This window comes from Periophthalmus magnuspinnatus, chromosome 4 (genome assembly GCF_009829125.3).
Source record: "Periophthalmus magnuspinnatus isolate fPerMag1 chromosome 4, fPerMag1.2.pri, whole genome shotgun sequence".
Taxonomy (NCBI): domain Eukaryota; kingdom Metazoa; phylum Chordata; class Actinopteri; order Gobiiformes; family Gobiidae; genus Periophthalmus; species Periophthalmus magnuspinnatus.
In genome coordinates this window covers 34429142-34449660 of record NC_047129.1, presented here as the reverse complement: position 1 = coordinate 34449660, position 20519 = coordinate 34429142, and the positions used below count along the sequence as shown (strand labels likewise).

Here is a 20519-nt window from a genome sequence, read left to right as displayed (position 1 = left end):
GACGGAGCCGGGTTGGAGCCGGGTCGGAGCACGGTCGGTCCAACAAACAGGATGAAGACACGCGTAGGCTCCGGCACCGAACAGGATGTAGATACACAGACGATCTGGCACCGAGTGTCTGGTCCTGGCTCCACTTATGCTCCGCAGCAGGTGGAGGTAATTGTCTTGATGCGCTCCAGGTGCGTGCGGGAGGAGCCAGGAACTCCGCCCAGCTCCAGGCTCAGACAGGTGAGACAGGTGAGGGAGGGGGAGAGCACAGGGGGACAGATAACACAGGATCATGACAAATCTGCAGTAAAACAACTCCCCCTCACCTCAGGCACGTGACTCACTGAACTGTGGGCTAATGCTAATGCTAATGCTAACTAGCTTGTGACTGTCATGTGATTTGAGAGGGGCTTGTTTACAGCACAAATCACCTGTTGTACTTCTTTATGGTCAGATTGTGTTAAGATAATGTCGTGCTCGCTGTGTGCTCTCCCCCTCCCTCACCTGTCTGAATCCGGAGCTGGGCGGAGTTCCTGGCTCCTCCCACGCGCACCTGGAGCGCATCAAGACAATTACCTCCACCTGCTGCCGAGTATATGAGGGCTCGGCAGAAGACACTCGGAGCCAGATCGTCCGTGTGTCAAACGTGATGCTCCAGCTCAGTTTTGTGTTTTGTTGCCTGCTCGTCTCTTATTGGATTTTGCTACTTCCCAGATTCCCGTTCCCGCTCGTTCCTGCTCCTGACCCTGTGCTCCACCTCCGGTACAGTCCACCCCTTGTCCTCGCCTCCTGTCCTGTCTTGGTCTCCCTCCGGCTTGCTTCCCGCCTCTGGCCCTGGCTCCCGCTCTCTGGACTACCCCTGCTCGGTCCTCCCTGGTCTCGTTCCTGATCCTGTCCTTTTTCCGGTCCTGGCTTTCCCCGTTCCCGCTCTTTTTGGACTTAAAACAACCATGTTATGGATATGAGTTAGCATGTAGCTAGTTAGCGCGTAGCTAGTTAGCCTCTGCGAAGCCTTTGAACTCTTAATATTTGAATTTTTGGAAAAGTCTATGTGAAAAATAAATGGAAACTGTACTTCCGGAGCCAGAGCGGACTTGGAAGTGGGCGGAGCTGAGACTCAGACCTCCAGTGCCTCCAGTTAGCGTCAAACCCCCAGGGAAGTGACGTCAGCTGTAAAGTATCTCCACGGAACATAGTCTTCAAAATACGTTAAAATACAAAAAACAGGTCAGTGAACAGTTTAAAGTGTTTTATTTCTTACTAAATTGCATCTATAATATACAAACATTCACAATATTTGTACAATCACTTTGTGCTTTTGCTCCTGTTTTTAGGAGACGACGATTTACAGAAAAACTCTACATGAAGAATCATAATCTGCTTTTACAACGGCATAAAAATAAATGACACGTCTACCTCTATTTTTACAAGTCACTGAGAAAATAATGTTCAGGACGCATCAGAGACGCGGCTTTAGCTAGCACAGCACGCTAGCACAGCGCGCATCAGAGACGCGGCTTTAGCTAGCACAGCACGCATCAGAGACGCGCTTTAGCTAGCACAGCACGCTAGCACAGCACGCATCAGAGACGCGGCTTTAGCTAGCACAGCACGCATCAGAGACGCGGCTTTAGCTAGCACAGCACGCATCAGAGACGTGGCTTTAGCTAGCACAGCACGCAGCAGAGACGTGGCTTTAGCTAGCACAGGACGCATCAATCAGAGATGCAGCTGTAGCTAGCAGAGGACGTATCGGAGACGCGGTTTTAGCTAGCTAAAGTCACATCAGAGACGCGGTTTTAGCTAGCTAAAGTCACATCAGAGACGCGGTTTTAGCTAGCTAAAGGCACATCAGAGACGCGGTTTTAGCTAGCTAAAGTCACATCAGAGACGCGGTTTTAGCTAGCTCAGAATATATTTGCAAATATTCATCGTAAATGCACAAATCACTGGGTTTTCTCAGTTTTCGCGTCTGTTTCTGAGTCTGAACAAAAGGACAAACGTGGAGGCGGTTTGGAGGAGCTGGGTCTACGCTTCAGAAAGGAAGGGCATCTGGCATAAAACATTCAGAAAGAAACATTCCAAAGACTTATTATCAAACTGATGAAGATGATTTCACATTGAATGATCTGGTTCAGCTTATTAAAGAGGAGGTGTTTACTCCTGTGGGGCGTTAAAGAGGAGGTGTTTACTCCTGTGGGGCGTTAAAGAGGAGGTGTTTACTCCTGTGGGGCGTTAAAGAGGAGGTGTTTACTCCTGTGGGGCGTTAAAGAGGAGGTGTTTACTCCTGTGGGGCATTAAAGAGGAGGTGTTTACTCCTGTGGGGCGTTAAAGAGGAGGTGTTTACTCCTGTGGGGCGTTAAAGAGGAGGTGTTTACTCCTGTGGGGCGTTAAAGAGGAGGTGTTTACTCCTGTGGGGCGTTAAAGAGGAGGTGTTTACTCCTGTGGGGCGTTAAAGAGGAGGTGTTTACTCCTGTGGGGCGTTAAAGAGGAGGTGTTTACTCCTGTGGGGCGTTAAAGAGGAGGTGTTTACTCCTGTGGGGCGTTAAAGAGGAGGTGTTTACTCCTGTGGGGCGTTAAAGAGGAGGTGTTTACTCCTGTGGGGCGTTAAAGAGGAGGTGTTTACTCCTGTGGGGCGTTAAAGAGGAGGTGTTTACTCCTGTGGGGCATTAAAGAGGAGGTGTTTACTCCTATGGGGCATTAAAGAGGAGGTGTTTACTCCTGTGGGGTATTAAAGAGGAGGTGTTTACTCCTGTGGAGTATTAAAGAGGAGGTGTTTACTCCTGTGGGGCATTAACTGTCACATACTGTAACATATAGATTCTTTTTATTGTATTTTGTTTGTTTCTGTCGCTCTGAGTCTCTCCTCCCTTTACTCTCTGTGCTAAGCCCCTCCCCTTCTGAGCTCTATCACACTCAGCTGCATCGCACTAATGAAACTCCTGCACATCACACCAGGTTTGTGAAGTCATAGTGCACAGTTTTGTATCTTGTATTTTATGGGGGACAGTGGACAGAATAATACGTCGTCTTTAAAACTAACCACTAGATGGAGCCGTGTGCTCCAAACCGTCAGAAAAACAAAAGAATAAACTCAGAAACAGCGGTGAAAATCTGCACACGTCCCAAATCTTTATAAAAACCACTGCACACGACACAACAACCCTCACCACGACGACCGAAAAGTACGCAACAATCGCACGAAACCAAAGACAACACCATGTGACCCGAGGGAGGAAGGGGATTGGTCAGAGTCATGTGACCCGAGGGAGGATGGGGATTGGTCAGAGTCATGTGACCCGAGGGAGGCGGGGGATTGGTCAGAGTCATGTGACCCGAGGGAGGATGGGGATTGGTCAGGGCCACAGTTTTAAAGCGGCTCTTGTGGAGGGGGCGGGGCTTTTTTATACATTTCATTTTCATATTTGTCTAAACGGCGGCGGCGGCGGCAGTGCTGAGCTCAAACGGGGAATAAACACCTCGTAAACGTGAGAAAAGATCAGACTCGTGCGCTTTGTCGAAGGCTCGGTCCATCGTGTCGTCTGCGCGTTACCCTGTGCGTCCAGACGGGGGCAGCACTTCAAGATCTGACGGAAAAACAGACCCGAGTTTGTGTTTCAGGGTCTTTGATTCCACCATAAAGGTCCTCACGTTGTTCCTGGAGTTGTGTTTTGTTTCATTCACACGTTTAACACACAAACCCTGAAGATTTAAACGCTCTGTTCCACCTTGTGATGTCATCATGTGGTGATACAGGAAGTGCTCCTCTATGTTTTTAAACTCCACCTTCACTAGAATCATCTGGATCATTTCAGTCCTGGAGTTGTCTCTTATCTCGACTGAACTAAAGGTAAAAGGAGGAGTTAACGTGAAAAACACCACTTGATGACATCACAAGGTGGAACGCAACTCCAGGTCTGTTTTTGAGGAGGGAACAACGTTAGAACTTAAAGCTCACGTCATGTAGGAGCTTTAAATTCTGAAGGAGTTTTATTCTGAAGGGCGCGTCTGTGGAGTTTTATTCTGAAGGGCGCGTCTGTGGAGTTTTATTCTGAAGGACGTGTCTGTGGAGTTTTATTTTGAAGGACGCGTCTGTGGAGTTTTATTCTGAAGGACGTGTCTGTGGAGTTTTATTTTGAAGGACGTGTCTGTGGAGTTTTATTTTGAAGGACGTGTCTGTGGAGTTTTATTTTGAAGGACGCGTCTGTGGAGTTTTATTTTGAAGGACGCGTCTGTGGAGTTTTATTTTGAAGGGCGCGCCTGTGGAGTTTTATTTTGAAGGACGCGTCTGTGGAGTTTTATTCTAAAGGACGTGTCTGTGGAGTTTTATTTTGAAGGGCGCGTCTGTGGAGTTTTATTCTGAAGGACGCGTCTGTGGAGTTTTATTCTGAAGGGCGCATCTGTGGAGTTTTATTTTGAAGGGCGCGCCTGTGGAGTTTTATTTTGAAGGACGCGTCTGTGGAGTTTTATTCTGAAGGACGCGTCTGTTTTTGGCAGAAGTTTAAACTTATGGCACGAGACGTTGTGTTTCTTTCCGTCTTAAATGTTCGGACTCATTTTTTCTTCTTGTTTCTAATGTTTCTATTTTATAAACTCACAGAAGACGTTCAGCTTCATGAAGCAGCGAGAGCCTCCTGCTTCTTCTGAAAAGTCACATTTTACGATAGTTGGCCGTGTGCAGAGCGGCGCCCGGGGTGCTCCAATCAGCTGGGTCAGAGGTCAGAGGTCAGAGGTCAGAGGTCAGGGGTCAGGCTGTGGACAGGGAGCAGCAGGTTACATGTTTAACGCTTCACAAACGTGCGGAAAACTTCACCTAAACACACGTCTGTTTTTACAAAGGTACAAATGCTACGCTAGCTCTTAAAACGTTTAATATAAGACAACAAAATAACATTTGTAGTAAACGCCCGACTATTTGTACGTGTAGATTATTTCATGAGCGTCGTTATTTAGAGATTTATTAGGTTCTGATATTAGCATTAGCATTAGCATTAGCATTAGCACCGACACATTTTTGTAAAGTGTTTAATCCACCCGCTGCTCTCTGTCCACTGTCTGACCCTAACCCTCTGACCTCTGACCCACCCGCTGATCGGAGGTCGCCGGGCGCCGCTGTGCACACGTGACGTTAAGCGGGAGGCGCTCGCTGAAGGTGAAAGTTCAAATGGATCTGGATCAAATGGGAATCATGGTCTGGCTCAGAAAATGTGATATTGTTGTTTTGGCACATTGTCCAGAACGAGGGAGGAGCTCTGTGGAGGAGGAGGAGGAGGAGGGGAGGAAGAGGAGGAGGAGTAGGGGAGGGAGAGGAGGAGGAGGTGGAGGAGGAGCAGGAAGAGGAGGTGGAGGAACAGGAGGAACCTCAGCAGCACGTCTGGGGCGGCTGCGTGGGCTTGTCTGTGAGCCGTGTGCTCTTGTCTGTTGAGGAGCAGTAGGAGGAGGAGGAGGAGGAAGAGCAGGGAACAGGAGGAGGAGGTGGAGGAGGAGCAGAGGGAGGAGGAGCTTCAGCAGCACTTCTGGGGCAGCTGCGTGGGCTTGTCTGTGAGCCGTGTGGTCTTGGTTCCTGGAGCTGCTGGAGCTTCCACGTCCACGCGCTCGGACATCTTCACACAGATGATGTCCACCAGACGCTCGAAGACCTGACGCACGTTGATGTTCTCCTTCGCACTGGCCTCGTAGTACTCGAAACCTGCAGGGGGCGCAAGAGAGAGGCGTGAGAGAGAGGGCAGGAGGAGGAGGAGGGGGAGGGGTAGTAGTAGTAGTAGTAGTAGTAGTAGTAGTAGTAGTCTCGGTTCCATTACTGTAAAAAATAAAAAGTGTGTGATGTGTTTTAAGTGTGTGATGTGTGTGATGTGTGTAAAGTGTGTGATGTGTGTAAAGTGTGTGATGTGTTTTAAGTGTGTGATGTGTGTGATGTGTGTAAAGTGTGTGATGTGTGTTAAGTGTGTGATGTGTTTTAAGTGTGTGATGTGTGTAAAGTGTGTGATGTGTGTTAAGTGTGTGATGTGTTTTAAGTGTGTGATGTGTGTAAAGTGTGTGATGTGTTTAAAGTGTGTGATGTGTTTAAAGTGTGTGATGTGTTTAAAGTGTGTGATGTGTTTTAAGTGTGTGATGTGTGTTAAGTGTGTGATGTGTGTTAAGTGTGTGATGTGTTTTAAGTGTGTGATGTGTGTTAAGTGTGTGATGTGTGTAAAGTGTGTGATGTGTGTAAAGTGTGTGATGTGTTTAAAGTGTGTGATGTGTTTAAAGTGTGTGATGTGTTTAAAGTGTGTGATGTGTTTAAAGTGTGTGATGTGTTTTAAGTGTGTGATGTGTTTAAAGTGTGTGATGTGTTTAAAGTGTGTGATGTGTTTTAAGTGTGTGATGTGTGTTAAGTGTGTGATGTGTGTTAAGTGTGTGATGTGTTTAAAGTGTGTGATGTGTTTAAAGTGTGTGATGTGTTTTAAGTGTGTGATGTGTGTTAAGTGTGTGATGTGTGTTAAGTGTGTGATGTGTTTTAAGTGTGTGATGTGTGTTAAGTGTGTGATGTGTGTAAAGTGTGTGATGTGTTTAAAGTGTGTGATGTGTGTAAAGTGTGTGATGTGTTTAAAGTGTGTGATGTGTGTTAAGTGTGTGATGTGTGTTAAGTGTGTGATGTGTGTTAAGTGTGTGATGTGTGTTAAGTGTGTGATGTGTTTAAAGTGTGTGATGTGTTTAAAGTGTGTGATGTGTTTAAAGTGTGTGATGTGTTTAAAGTGTGTGATGTGTTTTAAGTGTGTGATGTGTGTAAAGTGTGTGATGTGTTTTAAGTGTGTGATGTGTGTAAAGTGTGTGATGTGTGTTAAGTGTGTGATGTGTGTTAAGTGTGTGATGTGTGTTAAGTGTGTGATGTGTGTTAAGTGTGTGATGTGTGTTAAGTGTGTGATGTGTGTTAAGTGTGTGATGTGTGTTAAGTGTGTGATGGTCCATGCTCCTTAAATAAAGACTAAACTAAACTAGTACACACAGGTCGGTCAGGTGCAGTAGTACTGGCAGTAGTAGTATTTTTTGTAGTATTTGTAATAGTATTGACAGAACTAAGGTAAGTTTATTTGTACAACACAAAGAGTCCACGAAACTGAAACACTGACCCTCTGGTTCAGTCCTGGTTTAGTCCTGGTTTAGTCCTGGTTCAGTCCTGGTTTAGTCCTGGTTCAGTCCTGGTTTAGTCCTGGTTCAGTCCTGGTTTAGTCCTGGTTCAGTCCTGGTTTAGTCCTGGTTCAGTCCTGGTTTAGTCTGTGGGTCTGAACATGGACCAGAGGAACCAAAGGAAACTCAGGAGATGAGAAAGAAAATGATAGACAAGTTTGTGAAAGGTAAAGACTAAAAGAACATCTCCACATCAGAGCATCTCCAGGACTGACCCCTGGGGGCCCAGGACTGACCCCTGGGGGCCCAGGACTGACCCCTGGGGGCCCAGGACTGACCCCTGGGGGCCCCACAGGATCAACACTGTGTCAGACTGAGGGGGGTCCAAGTCCAGTTAGTACAGACCCAGCAGAAAGACAGGTGCAGTAGTAGTATTCATAGTATTTGTTGTATTCGTCGTATTTGTAGTATTCGTAGTATTTGTAGTATTTGTTGTATTCGTAGTACTTGTACACGTACCCAGCTGGTCCGCCAGGTGGAGTAGTAGCAGTCGCAGTAGTAGTATTCGTAGTATTCGTAGTATTTGTTGTATTCGTAGTATTTGTAGTACTTGTACACGTACCCAGCTGGTCCACCAGGTGCAGTAGTAGTAGTCGTAGTAGTAGTAGTATTCGTAGTATTCATAGTACTTGTACACGTACCCAGCTGGTCCGCCAGGTGCAGTAGTAGTAGTCGTAGTAGTAGTAGTATTCGTAGTATTCATAGTACTTGTACACGTACCCAGCTGGTCCGCCAGGTGCTTGCCCTTCTCTGGGGGGACCACTCGCTCCTCGTCCATGTCGCACTTGTTCCCGACCATGATGACCTGAGCGTTGTCCCACGAGTACGTCTTTATCTGAGTCGCCCTGAAAGAGACAGAGCAGGACTGAGCCGGGACCGGGACTGGACCAGGACAAGGACCAGGACCAGAACTAAACCCAGACTAAACTCAGACTAAACCCAGACTAAACCCGGTCTATAACCGGTCTTACCAGTCCTGCACGGCGTTGAAGGACTCCTCGTTGGTGATGTCATACATGAGGATGAAACCCATCGCCCCGCGGTAATACGCCGTCGTGATGGTGCGGTACCTCTCCTGCCCCGCCGTGTCCTGCAGGGGGAGACAGAGAGAGGACTGAACCAGGACTGAACCAGGACTGAACCAGGACCAGGACTAAACCAGGTCTAAACCAGGACTAAACCAGGTCTAAACCAGGACTAAACCAGGACTAAACCAGGTCTAAACCAGGACTAAACCAGGACTGAACCAGGACTAAACCAGGACTGAACCAGGACCAGGACTAGGACTAAACCAGGACTGAACCAGGACTAAACCAGGACCCCAGACAGGGGCAGAGAGGAGCAGACAGGGGCATAGAGGAGCAGACAGGGGCATAGAGGAGCAGACAGGGGCATAGAGGAGCAGACAGGGGCATAGAGGAGCAGAGAGGAGCAGACAGGGGCATAGAGGAGCAGAGAGGGGCATAGAGGAGCAGACAGGGGCATAGAGGAGGAGCAGAGAGGAGCAGATAGGGGCATAGAGGAGCAGAGAGGGGCATAGAGGAGCAGACAGGGGCATAGAGGAGGAGCAGAGAGGAGCAGAGAGGGGCATAGAGGAGCAGACAGGGGCATAGAGGAGGAGCAGAGAGGAGCAGATAGGGGCATAGAGGAGCAGAGAGGGGCATAGAGGAGCAGATAGGGGCATAGAGGAGCAGACAGGGGCATAGAGGAGGAGCAGAGAGGAGCAGATAGGGGCATAGAGGAGCAGAGAGGGGCATAGAGGAGCAGAGTCTGTCGTCCAAACTGTTTTTATCCTCTGTTTCCATGACAACAGCTGCTCATTAAAGGTTTCCCTGGAAACGCACGGCAGGAGGCGACAAGAAGATCTGACCAATCACAGCGCAGGATAGGACAGGGTCACATTAACACAGGGTTTAAGAACTGAAGAAATGTGGCACAGTGGGGCTTTAAGTCCTGGTCTAGTCCTGGTTTAGTCCTGGTTTAGTCCTGGTTCAGTCCTGGTCTAGTCCTGGTTCAGTCCTGGTTCAGTCCTGGTTTAGTCCTGGTCTAGTCCTGGTTTAGTCCTGGTTCAGTCCTGGTCTAGTTCTGGTTTAGTCCTGGTTTAGTCCTGGTTCAGTTCTGGTTTAGTCCTGGTTCAGTCCTGGTCTAGTCCTGGTTTAGTCCTGGTTCAGTCCTGGTCTAGTCCTGGTTTAGTCCTGGTTCAGTCCTGGTTCAGTTCTGGTTTAGTCCTGGTTCAGTCCTGGTTCAGTCCTGGTTTAGTCCTGGTTCAGTCCTGGTTTAGTCCTGGTTCAGTCCTGGTCTAGTCCTGGTTTAGTCCTGGTTCAGTTCTGGTTTAGTCCTGGTTCAGTCCTGGTTCAGTCCTGGTCTAGTTCTGGTTTAGTCCTGGTTTAGTCCTGGTTCAGTTCTGGTTTAGTCCTGGTTTAGTCCTGGTTCAGTCCTGGTTCAGTCCTGGTTCAGTCCTGGTTTAGTCCTGGTTCAGTCCTGGTTCAGTTCTGGTTTAGTCCTGGTTCAGTCCTGGTTCAGTCCTGGTTTAGTCCTGGTTTAGTCCTGGTTCAGTCCTGGTTCAGTCCTGGTTTAGTCCTGGTTCAGTCCTGGTTCAGTTCTGGTTTAGTCCTGGTTCAGTCCTGGTTTAGTCCTGGTTCAGTCCTGGTCTACTCCTGGTTTAGTCCTGGTTCAGTCCTGGTTTAGTTCTGGTTTAGTTCTGGTTTAGTCCTGGTTTAGTCCCGGTTCAGTCCTGGTCTAGTCCTGGTTCAGTCCTGGTTTAGTCCTGGTTCAGTCCTGGTCTAGTCCTGGTCTAGTCCTGGTCTAGTCCTGGTCTAGTCCTGGTTTAGTCCTGGTTTAGTCCTGGTTTAGTCCTGGTTCAGTCCTGGTTTAGTTCTGGTTTAGTCCTGGTTTAGTCCTGGTTCAGTCCTGGTTTAGTTCTGGTTTAGTCCTGGTTCAGTCCTGGTTTAGTCCTGGTTTAGTTCTGGTTTAGTCCTGGTTTAGTCCTGGTTCAGTCCTGGTTTAGTCCTGGTTTAGTCCTGGTTTAGTCCTGGTTTAGTTCTGGTTTAGTCCAGTTCTGATGTGATGAAATGTTCCACAGTGGGGCTTTAACTCTGTTCTGATGTCGTCTCCTCGTCACACACAGACCTGGAGTTGTGTTTTGTTTCATTCTCACATGTTTAACTCACAAACCTGCAGATTTAAACACTCTGTTCCACCTTGTGATGTCATCATGTGATACAGGAAGTGCTCCACTGTGTTTTTAAACTCCACCTTCACTAGAATCATCTGGATCATTTCAGTCCTGGAGTTGTCTCTTATCTCGACTGAACTAAAGGTAAAAGGAGGAGTTCACTTTGAAACTACCACTTGATGACATCACAAGGTGGAACAGAGCGTTTTGATCTTTGTAGATGTGACAGACGAATAATAAAGTGACTCAAATATGTGAATGAAACAAAACACAAGTCCAGTGTTTGAGGAGGAAACGTTAGAACACCGGGCTCATTCTCGCACGCGCAGTACCGCACACAGCCCGTGGTGGCGCTCTCGTACCCAGATCTGCAGCTTGATCCTCTTGTCGTTGCGGTAAACGGTTTTGACCTTAAAGTCGATGCCGACGGTGGAGACGAAGGAGTTGCTGAAGGAGTCGTCGGCGTATCTGAAGAGGAAGGAGGTCTTTCCCACGCTGCTGTTCCCGATGATGAGGAGTTTGAACATGTAGTCGAAGTTCTGGTCCGAGCCGTCCCTCTGCCCGAAGCGCTGGTCTGCCTTCGCCATCTGGGGGCGCCAGTGAGCACAGGACACGCGTTAGCGCCTCAGAGCTCACGAAGAAGAGGCGTTTCACAAAAACACAAACACAAGTTAAAGCGGCATTATGGACATCAGAATGTTCCACAGTATGGCATTAAACTTAACGATCATATTTATTTAAGTTTCAGTTTCGTTTTTGTCGCTCTGAGTCTCTCCTCCCTTTACTCTCTGTGCTAAGCCCCTCCCCCTTCAGAGCACTATCACAATCAGCTGCATCGCACGAATGAAACTACTGCACATCACACCAGGTTTGTCACGTCGTAGTGCAGTTTGTGTCATGTTTTTGTTTTGTGGGCGGAGCCTCGTACATGGGTGATGTAGACTTGTGGGCGGAGCCTCGTACATGGGTGATGTAGACTTGTGGGCGGAGCCTCGTACAGGCTCGTACTGCTAAAGGAGAGTCTGACATTGCTAGATTACTCAAACATGCATGAATGACATGACTCCGATCGGGGACTCCATTGTTGTCCCGAGGGACAACGACAGAGACACCTGGAGGGACGTGATCGAGAAGAATGACCTCCCCGATCTGAACCCGAGTGATGTTCTGCTGTTGTTCTGTTGTTGTTCTGTTGTTGTTCTGTTGTTGTTCTTCTGTGTGAGTCACAGTTTGTCCAGAACAAAATCCATGTTCCAGCACAAGGTCCATCAGTGCACGAGGCACCAGGACACCCTAGGTCAGACGTCAATGAGCGACTTTGTTGTCGTGTCATCTGACCTCCAGCCACGTGTCTTGGACACTCGGGTGAAGAGAGGGACAGAGCTGTAGAGCACCACCTGGTGGTGAGTTGGATCCATTTGTGGTGGAGGAAGGACAGACCTGACAGGGCCAAGCGTATTGTGGACATAGACTCTGAGTGGACCATGTTCTCCTCCTCTATTGTCGATGCGGCCGCTCGTAGCTGTGGTCGTAAGGTCTGTGGTGCTTGTCGCGGTGACAACCCCGAACCCGGTGGTGGACACCGGAAGTAAGGGATGCCGTCAAGCTGAAGGAGGAGTCCTATCGAGCCTTGTTGGCTCGTGGGACTCCAGAGGCAGCTGATGAGTACCGGCGGGCCAAGCGTGCCGTGGCTCGGGCAGTCACAGAGGCAAAAACTTGGGGTTGGGAGGAGTTTGGGGAGGCCATGGAGGAGGACTATCGGACGGCCTCAAAGAGATTCTGACAAACCGTCCGACGCCTCAGGAGGGGGAAGCAGTGCTTCACCAACACTGTTTACAGTGCGGGTGGAGAGCTGCTGACCTCGACTGGGGATGTTGTCGGGCGGTGGAAGGAATACTTTGAGGATCTCCTCAATCCCTCTGTCACGTCTTCAGAGGAAGAAGCAGAGACTGGGGACCCAGAGGTGGACTCGTCCATCACCCTGGCTGAAGTCACTGAGGTGGTTGGCAAGCTCCTCTGTGGCAAGGCTCCGGGGGTGGACGAGATCCATCCTGAGTACCTCAAGTCTCTGGATGTTGTGGGTCTTGGCTGACACGTCTCTGCAACATCGCGTGGCGGTCGGGGACAGTACCTGTGGAATGGCAGACCGGGGTGGTGGTCCCTCTGTATAAGAAGGGGGACCGAAGGGTGAGTTCCAATTACAGGAGAATCACACTCCTCAGCCTTCCCGGTAAGGTCTACTCCAGGGACTGGAGAGGAGAATCCGACCGATAGTCGAACCTCAGATCCAGGAGGAGCAGTGTGGTTTTGGTCCTGGTCGTTGAACACTGGACCAGCTCTATACTCTCCATCGGGTCCTCGAGGCTCATGGGAGTTTGCCACAGTCCACATGTGTTTTGTGGATCTGGAGAAGACATTCGACCGTGTCCCTCGTGGTGTCCTGTGGGGGGCGCTCTGGGAGTATGGGGTCCGGTCCCTGTATGACCGGAGCAGGAGCTGTGTCTCTGCAGTCAGACCTGCTCCTGGTGCAGGTTGGACTCAGGGCTGCACTTTGTCACCGGTTCTGTTCATTATATTTATGGACAGAATTTCTAGGTGTAGTCGTGGGCCGGAGGGGGTCTGGTTTATGAACCACAGGATCATCTCTGCTGTTTGCAGATGATGTTTGTCCTGATGCTTCTTCGAGTCAGGACCTGCAGTGTCTGGGATGAGAATCAGCTCCTCTAAATCCGAGGCCATGGTTCTCGCCTCAAGTGGAGCAGTTCAAGTGTCTCAGGGTCTTGTTCTTGAGTGAGGGACAGATGGAGCGTGTTGACAGTTTGATCAGTGCAGATTCTGCAATGATTCATTCACTGTATCATCTGTTGAACCAGGACTGAACCAGGACTAAACCAGGACTAAACCAGGACCGAACCTGGACTAAACCAGGACTAAACCAGGACTGAACCAGGACTAAACAGGTGTATATCTGGCTCTGGGCCTTGTTCGTTCACTCTGGTCCGTGTCTCGCGCAGAGACACATTTCCAAAATTCAAATGATAAAAAATTATCTCCACAAAGGCTCGAGGCCCCGGGGCTGCACCTGTCGGGCCGTGACGCCGCTTTACCGGGAACCAGCTCCGCGCGTAACGAGCGCGGCGGTTCAAACTGGCCTCATCCCTGACATCTGCGGTACCGCGGCTCCGTGCGGCTCTGCGCAGCTCCGTGAGGCTCCGTGCGGCTCTGCGCGGGAGCTCGGGACCAGCCGCGGGGCGCTCGCTGCTGTGGCCGTGTCTCACTCACCTTCTCTGGGCGGTCCTGCTGCTCTCCGTCCCTCTGCGCTGCGTAAATCCCGCGGAGCTCCGGTGAAAACAAACACGGTCAGAATCCAAAGCGCTGATGATCCAGACGAGACCGAACAGCGGCGCAAAGAGGAAAGACGCAGCTGTGAGGAGGGAGCGGCAGGAGGCGGCAGGAGGACGCAGGAGAACGCAGGAGGAGGCAGGAGGAGGCAGGAGGAGGCAGGAGGAGGCACGTTTACGCACGGTCTGACGGTCTGACGGAGGAGCGCTGCTGGAGGTGTCCTCTGCCCGGAGACAGGCGTCGGTGTCGGGAGAGAGGAGGGACGAGCCGCTGCTTCAGGAGCGCGCGGCTCCAGGATGAGTCATAACAGAGGCGTTCACAGAGAGTGGGAAAAAACAGAACTCAGAACAAAACCTGCACACGTGTGTGACAGGGACACTACACCTGTGTGTGTGTGACAGGGACACTTCACCTGTGTGTGTGACAGGGACACTTCACCTGTGTGTGTGTGACAGGGACACTTCACCTGCACACGTGTGTGACAGGGACACTTCACCTGCACACGTGTGTGACAGGGACACTTCACCTGTACACATGTGTGACAGGGACACTTCACCTGCACGTGTGTGTGACAGGGACACTTCACCTGTACACGTGTGTGACAGGGACACTTCACCTGTACACATGTGTGACAGGGACACCTCACCTGCACGTGTGTGTGACAGGGACACCTCACCTGCACGTGTGTGTGACAGGGACACTTCACCTGTGTGTGTGTGTGACAGGGACACTTCACCTGTGTGTGTGTGACAGGGACACTTCACCTGTGTGTGTGTGACAGGGACACTACACCTGTGTGTGTGACAGGGACACTTCACCTGTGTGTGTGACAGGGACACCTCACCTTTTCCAAATGTGTTTTTTTTAATTATGTCAAATAAACTTAAAGTAAAAAGTTTGTTTTTTAGAGACACTTTTGATGAGACTAAAATATAAAAATGTTTTGTAAATGTAAGAAGGAGCCAAATAAAGCCACAGTCTGAAGTTTCATGTTTAATAAAGTCGACACAGACACATTGACACATGCACAGACTTAACGCTAAAGTGAACGTTTAAACGGCGTCTTAAAGCTCACGGCGTCATATTTACATCTGAAACGCTCTGAATTCTGTATAAAGTCCACGGAACATTCAAGAGTCCTGCACAAAAAGATTCTCCACAATAAAAAAAACACAAACCGCGGCAAAGTGTGAGACGCGGCGGCCATTTTGACGCTTCACTTAAGTCCTGGGCCGAGGACAATACTTCAACATAATATTACTCGAGTACAAGTACAGAGGCGTGGCTCGAGGAATCACTCAAGTAAAAAAGTATTTGTGAAAAGTACTACTCGAGTAACTTAAAGAGTAACTGTCGGGACGTGACATCTGGTTTATAAAGTAAAAACAAATGTGACGAAACAGGAAAGAGCCACAAAAACGAGCCAAACTAAATCAGATCAGAAGGAGCCACATGTTCAGATCATTTCATATCGTTCCATAAAACTCCAGACTCACAGGGAAGAGCAGTACTTTTACTCAAGTACTGCTACTCTGTACTGTATATTACTCAAGTAAAAGTACTGCTACTCTGTACTATATACTACTCAAAAGTACTGTTACTATTACTTCAATCAAAAATATGACTGAAGTAGTAGTAGAAGTAGCGGCTGAGTCCTCCCCGCTCTGGTGCTGGGGCAGTGCGCAGTACACGACGTAGTATAAATATTATTTTGAAGTACTTTCCCACACTCGGTCTAAGATAACAGAGTTTGTTCTACTTTATAAAGTCTGAAATATAAATCTGCAGAACAGGCTCCAGCTCTGAGGAGTTTCACTAACATCTTCGACAAACAGGACGCTGCTCGTGATACTCTACAGCGACCTCACTCTGGGGGTGTTCTACACGTGCCTCTATGGTGGAATGTTCAGCAGTTACCGTGGAGACACAAAGCACACGTTAGGAGACACTGTGAGAAAAGACAAAATGGAGTCTGTGGTCAGTCTGAGCTCATGGTTCTGTTTAGAGTTTGATTTTGATTGCTAATGCTAATGCTAATGCTAACGCTAGCTTGTGCCCGTAATGTTCTTTGAGAGGGACTCGTTTAACGGCACGGATCAGCTCATCTGTTGGAGTTTTTTTATGGTCAGACCGTGTTAAAACAAAACTCCGGTTAAAGTCGAGCTTGAATGACGGCTTCAGACAGAGCAGTGCCTCCTGTTAGCGTCACACCCCCCAGGGAATGTTGATGACGTCAGCCGCAGAGTATCAGACGTCGGCACTGACGCAGTGAAATGAGCTGGATTTGGTCCTGCAGGATTAACAGCAGCGATACACACGACCAGGCAAAGGTTTAGACACGCCCCCCTAATGACACGCCCCCCTCGTGACACGCCCCCCCCAATGACACACCCCCTCGTGTCTATATGATCAGATTTAAGTGGTAAACGTTTGAATAACTTGTCTCATTACAAACTCCAACAACTGAAGTGTTTCATTCTGATGTTTATTTCTTGCAGATTATGATTTGAACGATATTGTAGATTTAGAAAAGTTCTTGTTTTTTTGTTTTTTTTATGTAAATGAGTTTAATATTAGTTTATCGACTATATTTACTTCAGCGATATGCAGTGGTCTCTCGTTATATCACGGTTCACCTTTCACAGATTTGTTTTTGTGCAATTTTGCGTGTTTTTTTTTTTTTTTTACTGTATGAACGTGCATCGTGTTCTGTGTCCTGATTGGCTGTTGGACTGTAGACCATTGTGTCGTGCGTCCTGATTGGCTGTTGGACTGTAGACCGTTGTGTCGTGCGTCCTGATTGGCTGTTGGACTGTAGACCATTGTGTTCTGCGTCCTGATTGGCTGTTGGACTGTAGACCATTGTGTCGTGCGTCCTGATTGGCTGTTGGACTGTAGACCATTGTGTTCTGCGTCCTGATTGGCTGTTGGACTGTAGACCATTTCAGACCCTCCATGATTTCTAAGTGGGAGAAGGTGCAAAATCACAGGGTGTTCAAATACTTCAAATATACTTCAATACTTATTTGCCTCACTGTAAATGTCGGATCGCGGTGTGACTCTGAAGTGTTTTGGCCGACGGTCGACCTTGTGCTCAGAAAATAAACAGAACTTCAGAACGTGACGATATGAAGTGAGATGTGAAGTTACAGTTTGTCCTAAAGGCAAAAAGGAACGAAACAGAAAACTAAGGATTTGAATATGAACGATCACTTCCTGTTTGGAACGCGGCGGCGGCGGCGGCGGCTAGCAGCAGGTTAGCGCTGTGTTTATACAGAATGAGGGGGCGTGTCCAAACCTTTGACTGACAGTTTATATTTTATTCTCTATCGTGTTAAATCTGTTTCTCTATTTACATCATTTTAGACTCTAGAAAATTCACTATTTCCCTGTAACGTTTCAACATGCACCACGCCTCAGGTCAGTCCACTCACACCTCAGGTCAGTCCACTCACACCTCAGGTCGGCCCGCCCACGCCTCAGGTCGGCCCGCCCACGCCTCAGGTCGGCCCGCCCACGCCTCAGGTCGGTCCGCCCACGCCTCAGGTCGGCCCGCCCACGCCTCAGGTCGGTCCGCCCACGCCTCAGGTCAGTCCGCCCACGCCTCAGGTCAGTCCGCCCACGCCTCAGGTCGGCCCGCCCACGCCTCAGGTCGGCCCGCCCACGCCTCAGGTCGGCCCGCCCACGCCTCAGGTCAGTCCGCTCACACCTCAGGTCGGTCCGCTCACACCTCAGGTCAGTCCGCTCACACCTCAGGTCAGTCCGCTCACACCTCAGGTCAGTCCGCTCACACCTCAGGTCGGTCCGCTCACACCTCAGGTCGGTCCGCTCACACCTCAGGTCGGTCCGCTCACACCTCAGGTCAGCCCGCCCACGCCTCAGGTCGGTCCGCTCACACCTCAGGTCAGCCCGCCCACGCCTCAGGTCAGTCCGCTCGCACCTCAGGTCCACCTCTATGTCCTGTGTTTGGAAAGGGACGCTCAGGACGGGATCAACAAATGTCACAAGCCACAAGTGTGTGTCAGATGCCCTCCCGTCCTCCTGTAGTGTGTCAGATGCCCTCCCGTCCTCCTGTAGTGTGTCAGATGCCCTCCCGTCCTCCTGTGGTGTTAGACTGAGATGGGGACAGGTCAAATGTCAAAACGGGAGAATGAATTTCTTCTCTGAAAAAAAAAACATTTGTGGATTTGACTTTTTGTAGATTTGTGATAAAATCCCAGAGAAAGAGACAGAATCCCGTCTCTGGCGAGACACGGCTCAGTCTGCAGAACTTTGACCCTCCGCACAAACGCCTCGTCCGCCGTGGCGTTCCTCGTGTTATTCGTTGGAGCCGCTCCCGTAGAAGCCCGTCCCGCTGGAGTCGTTGGAGGTGTCGGCGCCGTCTCGCTCGCTCCTCGTCGGCATCACGCGGCGTTTTTTGGGCGTGGTCTGCCCCGTGTGCACCGCCATGTGTAGCCGGACGTGCTCCTTGCGTGTGAAGCTCTTGTCGCAGTAGGGGCAGCTGTACGGCCTCTCGCCCGTGTGCAGCTTCATGTGCCGCAGCAGCGTCCTCTTTATGGGGAAGCGCGCGTCGCACTCTGTACAGCCGAAAGGTTTCTCGCCCGTGTGCTGGGCCATGTGCGAGCGCAGGTTTCCCTTCTGCGTGAAGCCGCGGTTACACACCGGACAGTTGTACGGCTTCTCGTGCATGTGCATCGCCATGTGGAGCTTCAGTGAGCCGTTTCTCGTGAATGTCCGGGCGCAGACGGGGCAGCTGATGGGTTTGTCTCCGCCGTGCACCTCCAACATGTGACTCTGTAGCTCCTCCTTCCCGTCGAATTCCTGGTCACATTCCGGACACTTGGGTTGTCTCATGGCGGAGTTCCGGTTTGTGTTGTGGTCGTTCCGGTCGAGCGCCTGCATATACACCTGGCTAAAGTAGTCCACCTCCGCCTCCGCCTCGCCGTGCTGAAACGAGCTGCTGCACGGCGCCTCCCACTCCTCGTCGTTCTCCGTCTGCTCGCCGTCGTCGTAGTGTTTTCCTGAGTAAAAGCTGAAGTCCTGCAGCTGTTCGTCCTCTTCCTGTTTGATGAACTCTTCTTTGATGATCGTTGTCTGCGTGTCGTTCTCGTTATAATCCCGACAGACCTCCTCCTCCTCCTCCACGTCCCGCGGTTTCACGTTCACATCTGCAAAAACAAAACGCCGTCAGCATCTGGGTCAAATGAGAGCCGTCACGAGACTAAACCGAAGGAATAGACTCGATACTGATCTCGATACCACGATAATAAGAAAAACACTGTTTCTTTGAACGTGGTGCTGTTCCACATTAAATGTTGGATTTGTGTTCTGTCCACATGTGTGTGTAATATGTGTGTAGTCCAGTAGGTCCGTGTTACAGTGACAGATGTGTGTGTGTGTGTGCGTGTGTTACAGTGACAGGTGCGTGTGTTACAGTGACAGGTGTGTGTGTTACAGTGACAGGTGTGTGTGTTACAGTGACAGGTGTGTGTGTTACAGTGACAGGTGTGTGTGTTACAGTGACAGGTGTGTGTTACAGTGACAGGTGTGTGTTACAGTGACAGGTGTGTGTTACAGTGACAGGTGCGTGTGTTACAGTGGCAGGTGTGTGTGTGTTACAGTGACAGGTGCGTGTGTTACAGTGACAGGTGTGTGTGTTACAGTGGCAGGTGTGTGTGTGTTACAGTGACAGATGTGTGTTACAGTGACAGGTGTGTGTTACAGTGACAGGTGTGTGTGTGTTACAGTGACAGGTGCGCGTGTGTGTATATTACAGTGACAGATATGTCCTGTCCCAGTGTCCTGTCCCAGTGTCTTGTCCCAGTGTCCTGTCCCAGTGTCCCTTTAAAGGACCCTCTGTCTCCTCGTGCTCACACCCGCCTCATGTGTTTACATCTTTAAGTGTTTGTCCTGATAAATGTTCATGTGTTTACAGTTTAAATGTTTCTCCAGCTGAAGCCGCGCGGAGGTCAAAGTGAGGTCATAATGAGGTCAAAAATGAGGTCAAAAATGAGGTCATAGTGAGGTCATAGTGAGGTCATAGTGAGGTCAAAAATTAGGTCAAAGTGAGGTCATAATGAGGTCATAATGAGGTCAAAAATCAGGTCAAAGTGAGGTGAAAATGAGGTCATAAATGAGGTCAGATCCAGTCTGAGTCTCAGGGTCTGGGGTCTGTGATCCTGATGAGCTGAAAACAAACCGTGATAGAGCTTTAAAGAGCCGCAGACCTGAGGGCGCGTGTGTCCTCGGGACGGTCCCGGGAGAGAGCAGCTCCTCCGCGGGTACAGGCTGCAGGAGCCGCGGGCTCCTGTGGCTCCTGTGGCTCCTCTGGTTCTCCTCTTTGGAGCGGCTCAGTTCCTCCTCATATTCCGCTATCGTTCTCTCAAACAGCGCAAATATCTCCTCCGCAGCCGCGCTCAGCCGCTCCGTCACCAGCGCGCGGAAAATCTGACCCTTTTCCGACATTTTTACACAAAGTGGTTTTAGCTTTAGCCCCGAGCTAACGCAGCCTCAGCCTTTGTGTCCGGCACTTCCGCCGCCGCGCGCGCCCCCTGCCGCAGGGAGGGAGTGTGACAGCTCAGGTTTATGTGCGCCCCCTGCTGGAGGGAGTGTGACAGCTCAGGTTTATGTGCGCCCCCTGCCGCAGGGAGGGAGTGTGACAGCTCAGGTTTATGTGCGCCCCCTGTGTCTGTGTGGAGGAGGAGGATGGAGTCACTACATGTCACTAGAAACAGAAAATACTCAACATAAACTATATTAAAAGAAAGAAAAAGAAAAAAAAAATGTTACTATTTTCACTATGGGTTAAAATTGTATTATTATTATTATTATTATTATTATTATTATT

The 20519-nt window shown here is 49.7% G+C and overlaps 2 protein-coding genes across 2 annotated transcripts; both read right to left on the bottom strand.

Annotated features, from left to right (window-relative positions):
• Positions 1-5482: 5482 nt before the first annotated feature.
• rab3b (RAB3B, member RAS oncogene family) lies at positions 5483-13648 on the bottom strand. The gene is made up of 5 exons (XM_033964744.2): positions 13613-13648; positions 10693-10917; positions 8127-8245; positions 7876-8000; positions 5483-5677 (listed from the first exon to the last, which is right to left on the bottom strand). Exons 2-5 carry the CDS (start codon positions 10915-10917, stop codon positions 5493-5495), a joined length of 654 nt encoding a protein of 217 aa, XP_033820635.1. The 5' UTR covers positions 13613-13648; the 3' UTR covers positions 5483-5492.
• Positions 13649-16543: 2895 nt separating this feature from the next.
• On the bottom strand, positions 16544-20207 carry LOC117369961 (zinc finger protein 888-like). The gene is made up of 2 exons (XM_033965303.2): positions 19900-20207; positions 16544-18840 (listed from the first exon to the last, which is right to left on the bottom strand). Exons 1-2 carry the CDS (start codon positions 20135-20137, stop codon positions 17990-17992), a joined length of 1089 nt encoding a protein of 362 aa, XP_033821194.1. The 5' UTR covers positions 20138-20207; the 3' UTR covers positions 16544-17989.
• Positions 20208-20519: the final 312 nt, after the last annotated feature.